Genomic DNA, 18,747 nt, shown 5'->3' on the forward strand with positions numbered 1-18,747 from the left:
CCCTTTCACGGTGATACGGGACAATTTGTCCCCAACCAAGGCATCTCTCTCACGCATAAAATATGTCCATACAATAAAAAAAGTGTTCATCTGTACTAGCTCATGTGAACACAATATTTGCGTAATTTTTGGAAAGTTATGCCTTCAGTTTCTGTAAGCCATTCGTCAACAACAAAAAAAAGCTTATAAGTCCTATGACATGTTGGGCGCTACTGTTTCATTTAATTTGTGGCAAATTTCTTAAGGAAAATTATTATTAATTTGACCCTCCTTAAAAGTCAATTCTTGTTAATTTGAGTAGACCTATGGACTACCGTATGTGTGTCATACAGTTTTTCCGATTCACTCAAACAGTTAACTGCGTCTATGGACCAAGTGCTATTGAACGTGCAGAGGATATGTGTGGTTGAAGTGGAGAGGGGGAGACGGAAGTTCAGTGTCTCGCCCTCCTTTAAATACTCCTATATTACTATTATGTTCTATTAATAGTAGAATACAGACAATACTACAGGAAACACTTATATAAACACTAACAGTAGCTCAGTTTAAAAATAGATGCCTTGCATGTCATCACTCACGCTCCTCTATTCAACGGCATCGCAATGTAAATATGACAATTATAGGCCTTATAGGCCTAATAGTTATGAGAATACAATTATTTGGAACTAATGACAGTTATACATTCTACATTGCTCTTATGAACAGAAATATACAATACATCAATTTGCCTTTTCAATATGATATAATGTAATATTTCGTTTGAATTTGTTACACAATCATCACTGATAAAGAACTAGAGAAATACTGGGCTGAAAAACTTGAATTTTATCCTCAAATATACTGCCGACAGGGGGCACCATACACTAAGATAACTACTTAGGTCTTATTTCAATTTGTAAGGGGTATTATCATTCATTTAGAGGCCTCATTCATCTGATGTTGGGAGATAATAATAATCATAATTAAGCTATAATTATAAAAATAGGTAGCATATATACATTATTAATAATTTAAATTATTATTATTATGAATTTCAAAGATACTTTAACTGTATCCAATAGGTACAAAATATGAGTGAACACAACTTTAACACATTGGGTTTTTTTAATTGAAATTGTGAGATAATTCAACAAAAAATCACAACCAGCATAAGCGAGATACGCTTTCAATTTTAAATATATTTATATATATAGATAGATATGCATTATGCCCCATTTAAAGAGAACTGTTATCATCCTCTCCTGTGTTGGAGTGAAATGACCTGAGGTTTTCCTACATCTCTGCCTCTCCTGCAGATAATAGTCAGGTAATGTGACAAATAGGCAGCTTTCTCTCTATCTATCTCTCTTTCTCTCTTTGCTGATATTAGTTTTTGCAGACAGAGATAAACATGGCACACATGTTAGTTTCCTTCATGTGTCACAGGCAGATAATCAGCTATGCATTACAGATAAAAACTTTCTGGTTCAAACCAACAAGCGTCTAATAGCTTCCATTTTCAGAATACGTTCATGTAAAATAAAAAATAATCAAAAGCCACGAGTTAAACTCTAAATATTATATACACGTCAATGTACAGTCGTAAATAAATTAATACCAATTGCATATTCTTGGATTCCTTTATAGCTTATTTACACAATTTATTTTAATTACATAAATAATTCAAACAAAAAAATCTGGCAGAAACGATAGGCCTAAGCGTTCTTCTATCAATTATTTTTCACGGAACGTTCATTTTATGCATCCCTTTTGAAATAATAGCCTATGTTTTAAAAACTTTTGGGATGTAGCTTGTTTTCCTGTCGTTTTACAGGTTGCACCTTCTCCATAATGCGGGCAAAACGCACACCAGTGTTCATTCAGTACTTATCTTGCTGTAGTGCTCTCATCATTAAAAAAAAGCACGTCTGTTGATTATAGTTTGAAACTGTTCTCTCTTCAGTCCCTAAAAACAATGACACGACGTTGCCACTGTCGTTTAACATCAATATGCTCTACATGAAGAATGTTGTTAGTAGGTTTTCCTCCTTGAGGTATCCTCTTAGTGTGCTCAAGTTTTAGCCAGACGCCTAAAAATTCAGTGCCCACTTTTGGTTTTCATATTATTTCGATGCTTCAGTTTCCTATAATATTGAAAGCGTACCCCACACAGAAACAGTAAGTGACGACGCTGGTTCTCTCTCCTTCATTCCCTGCCTCTTTTCTCAGTCCAGGCGCGCGAAAAGGTAGGCCTGTATTGACATTTCCTCGCATAATGTGCTGTACAAAATGTCTCATAAAGTCCTCTGATATTTCAAGCCAAGTCGTGGTGGAATATATTATTCCATTAGTGAGATCACTTAGGAGAGTCTCTCGGGGGGTACGTCTCTCTCTGGCTCTCCAGGCCGCTCACTAGTCTCTGGATGTTTTGGAGCTCATTGATAGAGTCCTTCATCGATTTGGGGGAGCTGGTCCTATGACTCGACCCCGCTTTGTGGTTGTGGAGCTCAGGCACGGGACTCGTCTCCCTGCTGCCCGATTTGGACGACTCGGAGCTGGGGTTTAGGCCGCCTGGCAGGCCGGTGGTGAATAGACTTGTGCTTTGAGCCATAGACACGGGGAGCTGATAAGGGTTGAACCGGAGCCGGGGGCGGGAGCTGGTGAGGAAGGGATTTCTCGAGAGCGAACTGGCTGTAGTGCTAGCGGGCATGGCGGAGGCCGCGGCTGCAGCGGCAGCCATGTAGGTGTACGGGTACGGGAACAGGCCTCCAAAGGTCGGCATGGAAATGCCCTGAAATCAGACAGGAGAAAATGGCAGTTAGTACTGGGACCGTGATAGTGATATATTCAGACCACGATGTAGCCTACTCAAATGACTAGGCTTACTGAACCTTGGGGAGCCAGCTCAACGACCAAATTACGCACGGCCTGAATAGCTAGTTCACTTCAATAATTAAACCTAAAAGGAATTCGTCTTCTACGATGTTAATTAAAGAACCCTTTAGAATAATGAAGGTTATATGGATGGGATGTTAAAAAGGAGAATGCTTATTCGCATTCCAAATGGAGGTAAATAAAAGCCAGGCCTCTCGTTTTTACTCCCACACATTCCCTTATGAGTGGTTGATTTATGGGTGGTCTTCTAAAGCATGTTCTTTTAAAACAATTATCAGACTGCTTTGAAACACCATTAACAGAACTTGTTGTTCAAAATAATAATAATAATAATAATAATAATAATAATAATAATAATATAGGCCTAGACATGTTTTGGTCGCTCTTCTGGCAGCATGTATCCTCTCACTGCGGTAAGTGTGCAAGAACCCCAGGACTCCCTAATCCTAGTGGTAGTGACCTGATAACTCAACAACATGCTGCGCATTTTTAGTTATGCCGAGATTGGGCCTGCTAAATATGGCCAGTCACATGTACAATACAAGGCGTCTACAGTGGACTTTGGGCACTACGTTTGCACATACTTTAGTTTACTTGTAAGACTCGTGCTTTGTTAGTCAACGTCTATTCTAGTGCTAAATAATAATGTCCCCAACGGTGTTGGCGCCATCAAACGAGCATAAATTGCTATAAGTGATCACTGAGTTCAAACAAACAATTTGTTACCGTGTAGAATTAAAGTCGCCCTTACCTGAGAGGCGAGCATGTGCTGCGATAGATGGAAGGGGAAAGGGTTCGGCGCGCCCCCGGTGCCCTGTGCGGAGAGGCTGCCGTTTTCCATACCACTTGCCCCGGATACCGAGGCCAATAGATGTCCCATGCTCATGGCAGAAAACGCACCTGGGCCCATAGCGAACTGTCCAGGGTGAAATAGCATTTGTCCGGCGTTCATTGGATTAAAAAACTGCTGGCTGTGCAAGCCAGACAGGGCCAGACTCTGCAGGTGGCTCGCGCTGAAGTGTGAGGGGCTCTCTGTTTGAACCATGAGCGGGGAGAAACTTTCTTTGGTTGCGCTTATCCCGCCGCTGTCTGCGGTGTCCTTTTTTGAAGAATCTGTAGTGTCTTTCCTGTGCCTGTTCTCCGTTTTGTCTCCTTTCTCAAGGTTCCTTATACTGAATATGGAGTCGCTCGACTTTCTTGAGTCCGGATAGTCGTCTTTCTTTTCCAGACTCGGCTTTTCCTTCACCCGCTCCTCGCACCTCGGGCTGAAGGGAGAGGGCGGCTCCGGTTCAGGGCTGTTCGATGCGGTACAACGCTCATCCTGATGATCAAGTTCTTGCTCACTGTCAGTACAGGCTTTATCATCTGTAATAATAAAAAAAGTTGTAGTCAGAATTGGCTGTAAGTTTTGTAGGCTTAAATGTAAAATAACTGACAAAATGCCATGTCATGCTCAGACTTAATTGAAACAACTTTTTAAATAATGGAAAGTAAAATATCAGTTGAAACGGCAGTGGTTAAAACATTCACAAGCACACCCACACGTGATGATTTTAATTGTACAGTCATGATTTAGTGTCAACATGCCTTGTTAACCGTTTCCTTCCTACATGTCAGCCCAAGAGTTTGACTCGGAGCGTTAACATGGCTCTTTATGTTGTATTTTTAGGAGGCCAACTCTCTTTGTTTCCTCAGAGTAAATAGACTTCAGTTATGAATCGAAAGTTGAGCGGACAGCAGTTGCTGTTTTTCGATGGTCAAAAATAGCCTGATTAAGTCTATGCATTACAAGACGAAACAGTTTTTAATATTTCTATAATAAGTGAGTTGAACAAATAGCCTGTCACAAAATAACACTTTAAATCTGAAGAGCAGGAGCTGCTGAAAACATTCAAAGTACATTTTGTAATTAGAAAATGTACTATAACACTGTGTTTTCTTTGTAAATTGCACATATATTTATATTCTGTAAATTTAAAATGTATATTATTTGGACATAATACATGAAATGAAGTGGACACAAACCGTATACTGTTGCAATGCACAGTGTGGGTATAGGCCTATAGCCTATTCTCTTAATAGGCTAAATTACTAGAGGATTTGGCCTATTGTCGACTTATGTCAGCCACCGTAAGTCTAAATGCCATTGGCCACAATGGCATTATTATGTTTAAGCCTATCAAACGAATTGAGATTTAGGTTAAATATAATGTATCTTACCTGGGCTGATTCGACTGAACCTAAGCGGGCTGGATCCAGGTCCGATTGGAGAGTGTGCACCATCTCTGCCGGTTGTTGGTTCACTAGAGGAGGCATCAGAGTCGCCCCCGTCTCGGTCTGCTTTGCATTGGTCTTCATACATCCGCAGAGAGGGAAGGGTCAACTGTTTCCTAGAGTTGAACGGTTCCCTTTTAATAATAGTGGGTACATGTATTCAAGTAAGGCATCCATACACCATTAACATGACATCAGGGCAGCTGTGGGCCGACCTACATTCAATGATAAGCCTACATCAGAGTTGAGAAAAGCATGCATTTTGTCATTTTTATTTTGTTAACTAATAAACAGTTGAAATTGAATAACGTTGGGGCATGGCTAAAACATGCATAACATATGTCCTATGCATATGATCGTATTATGATAAATATAATGTATATAGAAGTAGGCTAGACTACACAATGTGATGGGCGAATCGACATAGCCTATGCTTACCTTTTCTCTCTTCTTCCATTTCCGGTGTCTCTGAATCCTTTGGCAAAAGGGTTATTATCAATCTTCAGCTGTGTTATCTGAGGACAGGAAATGGAGAAAATATATTAAACAGTGCTGGGTGTAAACAAGATAAACCATGAAAAATAGACCTAACCAAGACGTTAGAATTAACTACTACTACTACTAGTAGTAGTAGTAGTAGTAGTAGGCCTTAACTCGGCCTATAGGTACAGGCCTAATAATGAATTGACCTATATATATGGTCACGTGTTTTTCTCAACATTATTTATTCTGATATATTTCTCCCACACACATAGTGTCCCGTTAAACACACCGAACAGAACTCACTCTGTTGAAAGGAAGCCCCGGTAGATGTTGCATTATTAATGGAGGATTAATGACGAGGCGTTATTCTCACGACCCCCATGAGAAACATTGTTTCTCCATCCATTTTTTTCGGATAGCTGAGTGGGGGCGACTTGAACAGATGACTGACTATCTTATCCATAATTAATTATGTGGTTTGGATCATTGCTACTTCATGCAAGGCTTGTATGGAACAAATACTGCATGGGCTTTGGAGCCACCCCCGTCACTGGAACCGCTGTGCACGCTGCTTGGTTTGTCCTGTTTCCCCCTCCTCATCTTGTATGGAACTCTTGAGGAATTCGCGAATCGACCAATCAGGGAATCGCAGTTCCCCGTCTGTCACGCTTTGATTGCGCAGGCAGACTCTGACACTGTGTAGCTCGCGGACAAACTGGCGAGGCTAGTGCCTTCTAATCGATTGTGATTTTTTGCCATAAACTTTACGATAGCAACAAGACCACCACAGGCCCCTCTGACACGGACGCCAATTAGACTCAAGGAGGGGGAGAAGAGAGGGGGTCGCAGGGAGCTAGATAATTTTAGACTGCAACTAAAATAAATACTCAATACATCAAATCTAGGAATTACTGACACCCCGAAGAACCATGAGATATCCGTCTTTAACCAAATGGTGTCCGTGTCCAAAGATGCGCCATCTAATTAGATTTGAATGGAATTGTAGCCTTTAGTCAACAGCAGCAACTCGTCCATAGTCCATAGCCCATATACGGAAAGACAACAGCAAGACAACTTTTTCAAATACGTATTTTACTAGGCAAATATATGCCTGCAATTGTAGGCTAAACTGGTTACGTAAGGTTAACCATAACATTTGACAATGACGACCAACATGCGGTTTGATTGGGCAGGTGCATTTAGTCCTACAGATTAAAAACCCTGCAGAAACGGGTTCACTGTAAAACTTCGGACTAAATTCGTCAACAAAGATCATTAAATGCAACAAGGTTGTACAAACGAGTGAGGCCATTGAATTCCACAAATGAGCCAACTTTTAACAGCATAAAAACAAACAAAAGAAAAACGAAATTGAACCTCAGATGAACATTTTGCTGATGGAAAATCGTGGCATGTATGTGAATACAGGCCCAACCTCACATGGCAAGGTTATTTCACGGACTCTAACATTAATGTAGCCTGTGTTAAATTCCACTTTATTGTACTGTATTGTGTAGGCTACTGTATTGCTTACCTTGTCGTTTTGATAAGCTGTGACAGCGATGAAGTCTGTCTCTGGGAACACGTATGTCCTAAACGTGCTGTAGGGGAGCTTCAGGATGTCGTTGGCCCTCACGATATGAAACCTGGGCTGGTATTTGTGCATGGAATTAAGAATCGTCTGTGGAGGGAAGGGGAAAAAAATATTATTATAATTTCATCGACACCATCTGATGCTAGGCCTATCTCAAAGTCACTCTTAGGCCCATACGTGAGTAATACAATACAATAATGTACATCACATTAAATTAATATATGTTATTATTATTTCTTATAAAGATTATCATTCATAACAATAAGTAGGTCTATTCAGAATTGGGCCTACTGCGTATTCTTAGAATGCAAGAGAACACACCTTTGGTCAACACAGATCGAGATAGAAAACAATACTAAAGATAAACATTCCATGTAATATTGGCATTATCACATGTGCTGGCTAACCTACTGGGTATCTGATAACATTTATAACACATGTATATTCTATACATTCATTAAATACTACAACATGTATTCCTGTACACACTGACTGGATAATTAAAGATACAGGTTGGATAGCATATGGTCAAATGTAGGCCTAGATCTATTAAAACACTGTCTGCAACATTTTGCAAAAACGTCTGGATGCGTCTGGCATGTAAATGTTCAATTTGTTTACAGTCGGTTTGTTTGCACATAGGATTATGAGCATTGAACAAACACACGCTGTAACACTGCAGCTTCTCTCTAGCCGACTTTCTGAGGCATCCATAATTCTCCTCTTCTCCGCGGTTTATTTTTTTTACAGTAGGCTACAAACAGCACTTCAGGGACCAACGGCGAAACATGATCGGCCTTCGAGTTCGAGTACAGGCTACATCCACACATTGTTTTTATTCCAAGCTGCTCAAGCTGGCTCAAGACAGTGAGGCTAGGTCAGAATAAAGCAATCAAACCTATTTCCACTCTACCCAGTTTCCTTGACCAGATTTCTGACTCTCATAATCCCTCTACAATCCTCTTCCTCAATCGTGTAAAACTTAGTTTTATAAATGTGTAAATGCGTTATATTATTAACCTACTATATCTACCAACAACAAGAGCATTCGTGATATTAGATTTATAGTCTACTTTTATGAAGCTTTAGACAATAATATATTGGGAGATCATATTTGGAAACAGGCCTATGTCGACATTGAACAGTGGGGGCATGTCCTTCCTGCATGTCGACAGTGGCAACAGCGTGGCAATACTAAGCCATACATATTGGGGAAAATGCAGTGCCAATACATTAGGCCTACTAAAATAATGTTGCAAATAGAATAAGAGTATCCAAGAAATATAGACATATCTCGCTCATAAAATCCAACAGTATCTGTCTTTAAATACACTGTTACTCCATAACCTAAAACATATTATTAATTATTAATCACAAATACATTTGCGTGTTTAAATGTGAATAAAAGTCAACATACAGTACTTACAAATCCATGCTTGTCCGATATATTGTTGGTCAGCTTCAGTTTATGAAAAGCAACAGGCTTGGCCATCCACTGCTCTCCCGTAGCCGGGCTATCCGGGTGAATGTACATTCTTTTGGGCATCTCCGGATCGGCCTTTCCCGCTACCATCCAGCGAGAATTGTGGAACTTGTAGCGGCAGTCGTCGGCAGCAACTATATCCATCAATAGAATATACTTGGCTTTTTTATCAAGCCCATTTATTCTGACTTTAAACGGAGGAAACATTCTCCTGGAAAGACAGACAAATATGCGTGGAATTAACTGCATGTAGGCTTATTCATAAACATATGACATTTCATGTTGTCAGACAAGACACAAAAATCTGGCAATAACATTGTATTAAGATGTCATTAGGCGAGTCGCTCTCTCCTTTGTGTCCAGGGAAAATGCAACACTATTTAATCGATATAGGCAAATTATGAAGTCATATTAATTAACAGAACTGTTCTTTATAATAAAATCATTCAATCGAATTATGTACATGCAACTTTGAAAATACCATGATAGTTGTCGGAAATAAAACGAATAAGTTATCGGCCTAATAACCTACTTAAAAGTATTCTGTATTTATTTGATGATTATAATATTTATATTATAATATAATATTTTAGGAATTCGTCTGTAATCAGTCAGGTGAAATATATTTATGACATGACACTATCACTTAGGTTAAATCACAATCCTCTTTTTCCAGTCTGTCAGTCTGTTTACAAAATCCAGAAGCTCAACTGTCATGACAGAATGCAGTTTGATCCATATGCTGGTATAGTTTTGCTGACAAAAGCCAGGGGAGGGTTTTTTTCCTCTCTGGCAAGACTACTAACCTAAACTAAACTCAAAACGGCTCGTCTTTAATGCATTCAACATTTTCTAAATATAGCAAATATTGATCCTTTGCGGTCTCTGATAGCGTCTGGAGGAGACGCTGTCAAAGACGCTCCAAACTTGATTATAACAATCGTACCATCGAAACTAAATAAAATGCTATAAGTCAGGTCACAATAGTACGCTGTGATTGTATTTATCACTTTTAAGTTAAATAATTAACTTATTTCGATAATAAACTAGGCCTATACGTTAAAGAACAGACAATAATCTACAAAGAATAACAGCATCACATAGCGCCAGTCTAGCCTACAGCAGGCCCTGTAATATTGTTTCGCTGTAATCCTAAATGTAACTACCTCTTTCGAACCCTCTTGCTTTCACCATTATCTTTCTGAGGCGTTACAGAATAAATCTGAACACAAGGCACATCTGAACACAAAGCCTATACAGTATGGACAATATTTGTCCCACCAAGATGTACATGCTATAATCGCCATTGATGGACAGAGAACAACCATGACGCTGTAGTCAACCTCGCTGGCAATAATTATCAGAGCGCACTCTCACCTTCCAGATTTGGTAATAACCATCTCTGTTCCTATTTTGTGAAACTGGTCCCATAGGTCCTTGGCCTCCAGTGTGACTTTAGGGTCGTCCTCCACCTCTTCCTCGGGCTCCAGGCTCTTCAGGCTGCGGAGATGAGCCGCCTGGTGGTGGTGGCTGAGAGCCGGGTGGAGCCCTGCCTCCGCGGCTCCAACGAGGTGGTCCGACATGGGCTTAGTAAGAGCCGCGTGAGGCAGAGTGAGCGTCGGGAAGAAGGAAGGCTGCGCGGCCGCTAGGAAAGCTGACATGGAGAAGTCGGTCGGCCGGTGAGCGTGGAAAGGGTGATAAGCCATGGCAGTCCCTGTGAAAACTGGATCTCTCATCGGTGCATCCAAAATATCGAAGTGAAATTATGATATACAGTACGATTCTACCCCCTCGGCAAAAACAGTAGGACAATTTCCAGAATAATGTATTGTTATTTCTGTAAGAAGTATACAGAAGTAATGTCGAATACTGTGCCAGATAGGCTATGAATAGACGGGTTATAGACGGTTATTAGCAGAACAAACTGAATTGATAGGAACTAGCCTATACTACACGTAAACTCCCGTTGCAGGTACCTCCACGAAGTGCAGTAACAATATCAGTCAAAGATAGTGAAGCAACTACGCTTTGAGAGCAGAATCGGGGTTTCCTTCTTTCTCTCGACCAGTCGCTTTGAGAAAAATAAGATGTGCCTCTCTGAAGGCTGAAGCAATCATTCCACACGGACACGGAGTTGAAATGGTCTTGCCCTGTTCACTGAAGAACTGTGACTATCTCACATGTTCTTCCTGCCTCGATCCCAACACTAATGAACCAAGCCCCTTTGATTGCTGATTTTACGCTTTCTGGACCAATTGTGGGCCTCTATAGGCGTGGTTTTGACAGCTCCTGCCAGACTCGAAGAGAGGGGGGTGGACAATAAGGTGTCGGAAGCATTAGCAGTAAGAAAACATGTCAACAGAATAAAATATTAACCAATGACAGGAAAGCTCGGGAAATCCCACCCCCATCTCCAAGCCAAACACCGGGTCAGCCCTCAATTCTTGACCGGTGGAGGCATCACCCCGGTCGGCTTGCGCTTCATACTTTCGATGAGGTGCATAACTCCAGCCCAGAACCGGTGCCCGAATAGATAGCCTACGTTTATTGCTCTGTAGTCGCTTTCATGATAGCCTATAGGTAGGCTAAATAATGTTAGTAGGCTATACCGGTGATTGATTTTTTACAGTATGAAGAAGATTCCAAATAGATTCGTTGTGGTTCCATTCCATGTTAAGATTATATTATCAGTTTAGGTCCTCGTCATATTTTTTTACCTCATAGCCATTCTATCTAGTTTCGTTTGTTTAGAATTCCGCGTGCAGTTTTATCTGTTTAAGTGTTTATCTTGGTTTGGCCATAATAACATACAGTTCCATCACTGCTTGTGCGTAATGATAGACTTAGATAGACTACGCTGAGACGGTAAGAGAGTCCACAGCCTCCTGTACCTGAATGGTAGGCTATCGGACTCGATTTAGTGATTATATTCTAGGGCTGTCGATTTCCGTGACTCGCTGCTGTTTTGTGAACGCTTCACCGCAAGGACAGCGACTAATAAACCGGACATTGCCACTTTAAAAACAGCCCCGGGTCATTCGAAAAGCGCAGGACCAGATGCTGCATCGAAGCATGAAGAAAAGAAAGCAGATGAATTAATGAATTTCGAGAGCAAAATTGACAGATAAAACGCGGTAAGTGCTTGCTTATAGCCTTACAGAAAGTAAATATATATTGTTTTTCTGACGTGTAACCTATGTCCCCTTCACAAAATAAATTATTCATGCACACGTTATAACCTACGCAAAGTGAATTATTGTATATTCACTTTATTTGATTGCCTTATATCCTAAATAGTGAAAATAATAAAACCAGGAATAGTAGCCTATCAATAGCTCCGATACTATACTGTAGGCTATTCCTTTAATTCTAATATGATCTTCTTCGCTCTCATTTTCAGCATAAACTGACACAGCAATGATATGATTTATAATACATTGTCATGAGCAGGCTCTCTTCTGAGCGTGAGGGAACAACAGTGTCCGGACTCGCCTGGGCTGTTTGTTGGTATGTGTCAAACCACATACACGTATATTACACACTTCAGACCTTTGCAACGAACCCTACGGCGACCCGACCAGAAACTCTGTCTCGGTACTGCTCTGTTGTACCTTTAAGAAATCCATTCTGTGGACCCTAGGCTTGATTAACATGGATTCGGTTGGTTAAAGAGCCGTTTGGCGCCAGTCGGCTGACGCACCACAATAAGAGCAGACTCTTGTCACTTCATATTTACCCTAAAATCCTACCAGCGAGCGCCGTCCAATCCCCCTTGCCATCCACACCAAAGCTGCGGTTTATGCTTTGCGTTTAGGGGCTGAGAATGCACTTTCGGAATGATTATTACTTTGCATCAAAATGTGAAAATGTTGATATACACGGAACAGTCTGCACCGAAGTTGATCCGACGCATACAAGTAGAACCGGTTCCGCTCTAGCTCAATCCAGAACATCGTCACTTCGACATAAAAACTGAAACAAAAACGAATAATCCTTCCGAATAAATTCGTCAGATACAAACCACACATTTCCGATTAACCATTATATTGCCGGTTGAATCGGTGTTTTGTGTAGGTCTTACATTTCTTCCTTAACAGTGTTCGCACATCTCCATTGACATTGGTGTCAATAGAATATAACACATTCCTTTCCAAGTGCATGTTGAGAGCTTGAAGGATTTACATTAGATAAAAAAACGGAATGAAATTAAACGTAATCTATGCTTAAAAGTAGCCTACTTTTGAGAGTTTCACACATTTTGAATGGTATAAAGTGCAATAGCTATTGACCTTGTTTGGTGCTCTGTTCTACTGCATCTTACTATCTTATTCCAGCCCTTATTCATATGATGTGATTAGTCATGTATCACTAAAGGGAAAATACAATATTACCCACCCTGTAGCATGTTCCTTGGTGGTAAGAGGTGACACACTTGTTGCTTATATCTGAACGTGAAAATCTCAGCAAAATCCAGAGTCAGTGGAATATTTTCGGAACATTGATCACTTGTTTTTGCAGACCTACCCTATTAAAACCCGACTGACGTCTCTGTGCACTGTGCAAACGAATGTCCATTTATTACAAAACTCATTTTGCTTCCAATACCATTTTTTTAAATATTTTTTTAAATCTGAGAGACATTCTGTAAATGGTTTTATAAACTTATCACACCAGCCGTGCTCAAAATTGTAGTGAATTTATTTAGACCTTGTACATTTTGTGATCACAGCGAGCAGAATAAAACGTGTAGGCAGGCCTTCATCAGTCTTGATCTGAATAAATTATTCTGCATAACTTAATTGGAATCTTTATGTTGTGGCCTAAACTTAAAGCAATCAGGTAAATTGTGATTCTTTATTTCGTTTCAATTATGAAGAAGATAATCAGAATAATGAAAGTTGTTGAAACCCTGTAGAATTATTGTTGTTATAATAGGTTAAGGGTGGTCAATTATGCATAATGGATAAGGATATAACATTTGGCTACTAATTTTCGAGCTCATTAGGCCGAGCATGTATCATCATTTAGTTTTGTGAAAATAATGTTCTTATTAAATCTTTGAAATTACAGATAGGGAATCTATTATGTATAGGGCTACAGTTTCAGTGGTATTTATCGTTAAGCCTATTTTAGATCTATTTGATTTAGTTTGAATTAAGGATCATTTATTTTTATCAATCTCACATCTTTAAAGCGCTATGCTTCCTTTTTCAAAAAACCTGGTCAGTCTTTGTACTTGTCTGTCATGGTTTTCGTCCTTTATAGGCTATACATTCAACTCGTGGTCGACTGAGTCAGTCAGTAGCCTAGTCAGTGAAATTAAGTGCATTCTAACAGACGCTAACTGCTTCTAGACTATATAGAAGACTCGTCGTTAAAGCTTAGCCTACTTACTCAGGTTCAAGTTAGGGAGAAAAAACATTCTGAGCGGGAAAAGATCAGCACCACATGGAGAATGTTAATGGTTTTCTATGAATATACTTAAACAACTAATTACATCAATAACGGGTTTGCAATTACGCAGCATGTATTTGCTCTGTGTACATACCCTCCATGAAGGGCCTTCAGAAAGTCACCCCTACGTTTTCAATATTTCGTTGTGTTACAACCTGAATAAAAAATTATTAAATTGAGATTTGGTATCACTGATCTACACACAATACCCCATAAAGCGAAAGTGAAATTAAGTTGTTTGAAGAAAATGTTCGATATTAACAAAAAATGAAAAGCTAAAATGTCTTGAGTCAGTAAGTATTCAACCCCTTCGTTATGGGAAGCCTACATAAGTTCAGGAGTAAAAATTTGCTTAACAAATCACAAGATATATGGACTCATTATGTGTTCAATAACAGTGGTTACAGAATTGTTGAATGACTACCCCTGAGTAGTGAATTTCCAGCACAGATTCAACCACAAAGACCAGGGAGGTTTTTCAATGTCTTGCAAAGAAGGGCACCGATTGGTAGATGGGTAAAAGTTTTAAAAAAGCAGACATTGAATATCCCTTTGAGCATCATGAAGTTATTAATTACACTTTGGATGGTGTATCAATACACACAGTTACTACAAAGATACAGGCGTTTCTTCCTAACTCAGTTGCCTGAGAGGAAGGAAACTGCTCAGGGATTTCACCATAAGGGAAAACTGAGGATGGATCAACAACATTGTAGTTACTCCACAATGACAGAGTGTAAAGAAGGAAGCATGTACAGAATAAAACATTTGAAAAACATGCATCCTGTTTGCAACAGGGCACAGAAGTAATATTGCAAAAAATGTGGCAAAGAAATAAACTTTTTTCCCTGAATACAAAATGTTATGTTTGGGGAAAATCCAACAACACATCACTGAGTACCAGTCTTCATATTTTCAACCATGGTGGTGGCTGAATCATGTTATGGGTATGCTTTTCATCGGCAGGACTAGGGAGTTTTTTAGGATAAAAATAAACAGAATACAGCTAAGCACAAGCAAAATACTAGAGGAAAACCTGGTTCAGTCTTCTTTCCAACAGACACAGAGACAAAATCACATTTCAACAGGACAATGATGGTGGCAGGTAGCCAAGTGGTTAAGAGCGTTGGACCAGTTACCAAAAGGTCGCTGGTTTGAATCCCTGAGCTGGCAAGGTGGAAAAATCTGCTGTCCTGCCCTTGAGCAAGGAAGTTAACCCCGGACAACAACTTATCCCGGGGGTGATGACATGGACGTCGATAAGGCAGTCCCCGCACTTCTCTGATTCAGAGGAATTGAGTTAAATGCAGAAGGCACACTTCAGTTGAATGTATTCAGTTGTGCAACAGACTAAGTATCCCTAATCACAAGGCCAAATCTACACTGGAGTTGCTTACTAAGACGACATCGAATGTTCCTGAGTGGCCTAGTTCCAGTTTAGACTTAAATCGGCTTGAAAATCTATAGCAAGACTTAAAAATGGCTTTCTAGCAATGATCAACAACCAATTTGACAGAGCTTGAAGAATTATAAAAATAATAATTAATGGGCAAATATTGTACAATCCAGGTGTGCAAAGCTCTTAGAGACTAACCCAAGAAGCATCAAAGCTGTAATCACTGCCAAAGGTGATTCTAACATGTATTGTCTCAGGGGGGTGAATACTTATCTAATCAAGGCATATTAGAGTTATAATTTGTATGAATATTTTATAAATGTTAGAATTATACAGATTATTTTGTGTAGGGCATTGACCAAAATTGACAATTAAATCAATTTTAATCTCACTCTTAACACATCAATGTGGAAAAAGGCAAGGGTGTGAATACATTCTAATGGAAAAAAGCAATCATCAAGTGATATGGTGTTATTAATGATGATTTTTAATCTCGTTCATACCAGAAGCGTTCCCCATTATATCCTACTACCTGTTAAAGCAGAGATGAGAGATGTGGCAATAACGAACATATTCAACATATTTCTGTTAAATGTCGCACATAGTCCTTTAGAAATAGGCCATTTATGTCTGTGCGTGACAAGATATCTGCTCGCCACACCTTGAGATAATTTCCTATGTAAAAGGTTATAACCCCAAAGGAACAGACATTATTTTGCATTAAGCCCTAATATAATTTGTTTAAATGCAAGCTTTGGGTGAAAATGTGCAGAAAGAACAGTGCACCTTCAGGGTGTGGTGACCAGCGTGTTACTGATATGCTGCGGGAAAAGTCTAATTACGAAATAACGGGAAACTATTGTAACTATTACAGCCGTATTTGTCTGTAATTTAGTATGGTTATTGTTATTTTTTAGGCTACTCTCGCTACATCGTTAATTTTTTCATTTAATATTTTCTTCCCATCTCTCTGCATCATCTCTCCTGCTATATTTAGCCGGTAGACTGAGGCCTTGGCGCCAGACCGTTTAAGACCTGTCAAAGTCCCTCATATTTCCCCTTGTCACATGTATACCCAGCGCCTCCTTCAGCCAGGCTACCACCAACCCCCTCACCCTCCTATTCCCCATCTCTCTTTCATTCTCGCTTACTACACTTCTCCGCCCCCTCTAGCGCGCTCTCTCGCTCTCACCACACACCACACACACACACACACACACACACACACACACACACACACACACACACACACACACACACACACACACACACACACACACACACACACACACGGCCTATTTAATTTTCTCTCCATTTTTTCTTCTCCCACTCATTAAAGCCGGGTTTTAATCCCTCTTTCCCGCCCTCTGCGAACTTTGTGCAATTTGCTCGTCTTCGTGCTCGTGTTGTCTCATTGACCCGAGTCAGCAGGGCTGCCGGTGGGCTGTCCTGTCCGCTTGGACAAATTGCGACTGATTGATGAAAAATAACAATTCTCACAATGAGCGCTGGTAGCCGAATAGGCGCTCCTCAACCCCCCGCCCCGCCCCTCACAACCAACAACCCAACAGGGCTCGGAGGGTTCAACGAATGGAAGCCCCTAATGCTCTTCTCGACCCTTGGCACCACCAAAACAGCCCCACTAACACTTTGGCAGACAACCCCCCCACACACACAGATTGAGTCAAACATCCGTTTAACACTTATTGTTCATATAACACGTTTTGTAAAAGTGGAGGGCAAAAAGACTGTTGTGACAAAATCCAAAACTGGTAATTGCTTATTGATCAACAAATGTGATTCCACTTATGTTATTTTCACGTGCAGCTATCACCTTGAAAGTCGACTTTAGTAATAATAGGTTAAAAGGAGGTTATTTGTAAAATAGTAGCCCAGGTCCATGAATTGGAAATATGTTTTATGCTTGAAAATCTACGTTCAATTCTTATTTAGCGAATTGTATAGCCTTTTGTCTCTGACGCACAACTTGAATACTTGAAGTGTTTGTCTGGAGAAATTGACAGCTAATATAGCTAATTCTAGTTCCTAATTCTATGTGGTGACAGCCTACCTTTCGCAGGTAGCAACAGGTGGGGGCGCTAAAATGACCCCACGGAACATCCTTAATTAATGCTGCTCTCCAGTCTCCTTGCTACTCCACTAAACCAAAACACTCCATGTTCTCTGTGTTGTTCACTGTTTCTTTCTGTCCAAGTTCATTTGACTGTGATTCAAAGATGTGTGTGTGTGTGTGTGTGTGTGTGTGTGTACGTGCGGGCGGGCGCGTGTTTACACATATTACATCATATTACACCGTTGTCATACTATGTAATGACAACGGGTCTATAGTTTTTGACAAAACAATCTTCCCACCAACATTTACCTGCATTGTCATTGTCTGTGGTTGCAGGGTTGGGTAGGTTACTTCCTAAATGTAATATGTTACAGTTACTAGTTACCTGTCCAAAATTGTAATCAGTAACGTGACTTTTGGATTACTCAAACTCAGTAATCTGATTACATTGAGTTACTTTTATATTACTTTCCCCTTAAGAGGCATTAGAAGAAGACAAAAATGTATGTTACCAATTGAACGACATCTATGGCCGGATAAATCAATGTTAAAGTTTACATAGCTGGCCATATATGGATGTCAAATGACACTTTATGGGTTGGTTATGTATGATTCTTTTAACCCATCGCTTTCTACTGCATATAATAATATGATTAACTTATATCTTTACATTAAAAACCAAAGTCTATCAGAATTCCAGTCATTCTAATAAATGTTATACCCCTTGATCTTCAGGAATGGGACTTGGAAATATTGAAATATAAATTAGCCAATTTGTTTTACCTGAGCACAACCCCAAAACTAAGGACTTATTAGCCAGCCCTACTCTGTTGTTTATGATTTTGTTGTCGTGGAGGACTGATTGGGCTCATTGATTCGGGGTAAAAAAAAATAAATGCTGCGCTCATGGAATGGCATGATTTGAGCACTAGTGAAAAGTGCTATTTACATGTGAAAAATGAACATTGCTATATGCCTATTGTTTTCCTTTTTGTAGTCAACACTTTGATATCTTGATCATATGCAGCTCTTTAAAGTGCAAATCCACAGAGGAAACAATAACAAAATGGAATCCCCGCCTCTGTTTTGGTAAAAAGCTGAGGGATGGGCCTGGA

At 39.9% G+C, this 18,747-nt stretch overlaps 1 protein-coding gene across 4 annotated transcripts; it reads right to left on the minus strand.

Annotated features, from left to right (window-relative positions):
- Nucleotides 1–1,085: 1,085 nt before the first annotated feature.
- LOC139382421 (T-box transcription factor 2b) lies at nt 1,086–12,682 on the minus strand. 4 transcript variants are annotated; one of them, XM_071126463.1, is made up of 7 exons: nt 10,086–12,682; nt 8,652–8,919; nt 7,166–7,312; nt 5,587–5,663; nt 5,095–5,264; nt 3,626–4,239; nt 1,086–2,770 (listed from the first exon to the last, which is right to left on the minus strand). In XM_071126463.1, the coding sequence occupies exons 1-7, from the start codon at nt 10,442–10,444 to the stop codon at nt 2,336–2,338; spliced, it is 2,070 nt and encodes a 689-aa protein (XP_070982564.1). In that variant the 5' UTR covers nt 10,445–12,682; the 3' UTR covers nt 1,086–2,335. The 4 variants fall into 4 exon arrangements, with proteins under 4 accessions (XP_070982564.1, XP_070982563.1, XP_070982562.1 ...); XM_071126462.1 differs by having other exon boundaries at nt 5,095–5,282; nt 10,086–10,919; XM_071126461.1 differs by having other exon boundaries at nt 8,643–8,919; nt 10,086–10,919.
- Between the last annotated feature and the right edge of the window lie 6,065 nt (nt 12,683–18,747).

The sequence above is a fragment of the Oncorhynchus clarkii genome, chromosome 24, assembly GCF_045791955.1.
Source record: "Oncorhynchus clarkii lewisi isolate Uvic-CL-2024 chromosome 24, UVic_Ocla_1.0, whole genome shotgun sequence".
NCBI lineage: Eukaryota > Metazoa > Chordata > Actinopteri > Salmoniformes > Salmonidae > Oncorhynchus > Oncorhynchus clarkii.

Bases quoted from the DNA above. Each gene is read 5' to 3' on its own strand.
- LOC139382421 (XM_071126460.1), bottom strand. From the start codon at position 10,444: ATGAGAGATCCAGTTTTCACAGGGACTGCCATGGCTTATCACCCTTTC. The intron at 5,283-5,586 runs GTAAGCATAGGC...TATTATTAAAAG, and splicing joins AATGGAAGAAGAGAGAAAAG to GGAACCGTTCAACTCTAGGA. The intron at 2,771-3,625 runs GTAAGGGCGACT...GTCTGATTTCAG, and splicing joins AGCACATGCTCGCCTCTCAG to GGCATTTCCATGCCGACCTT.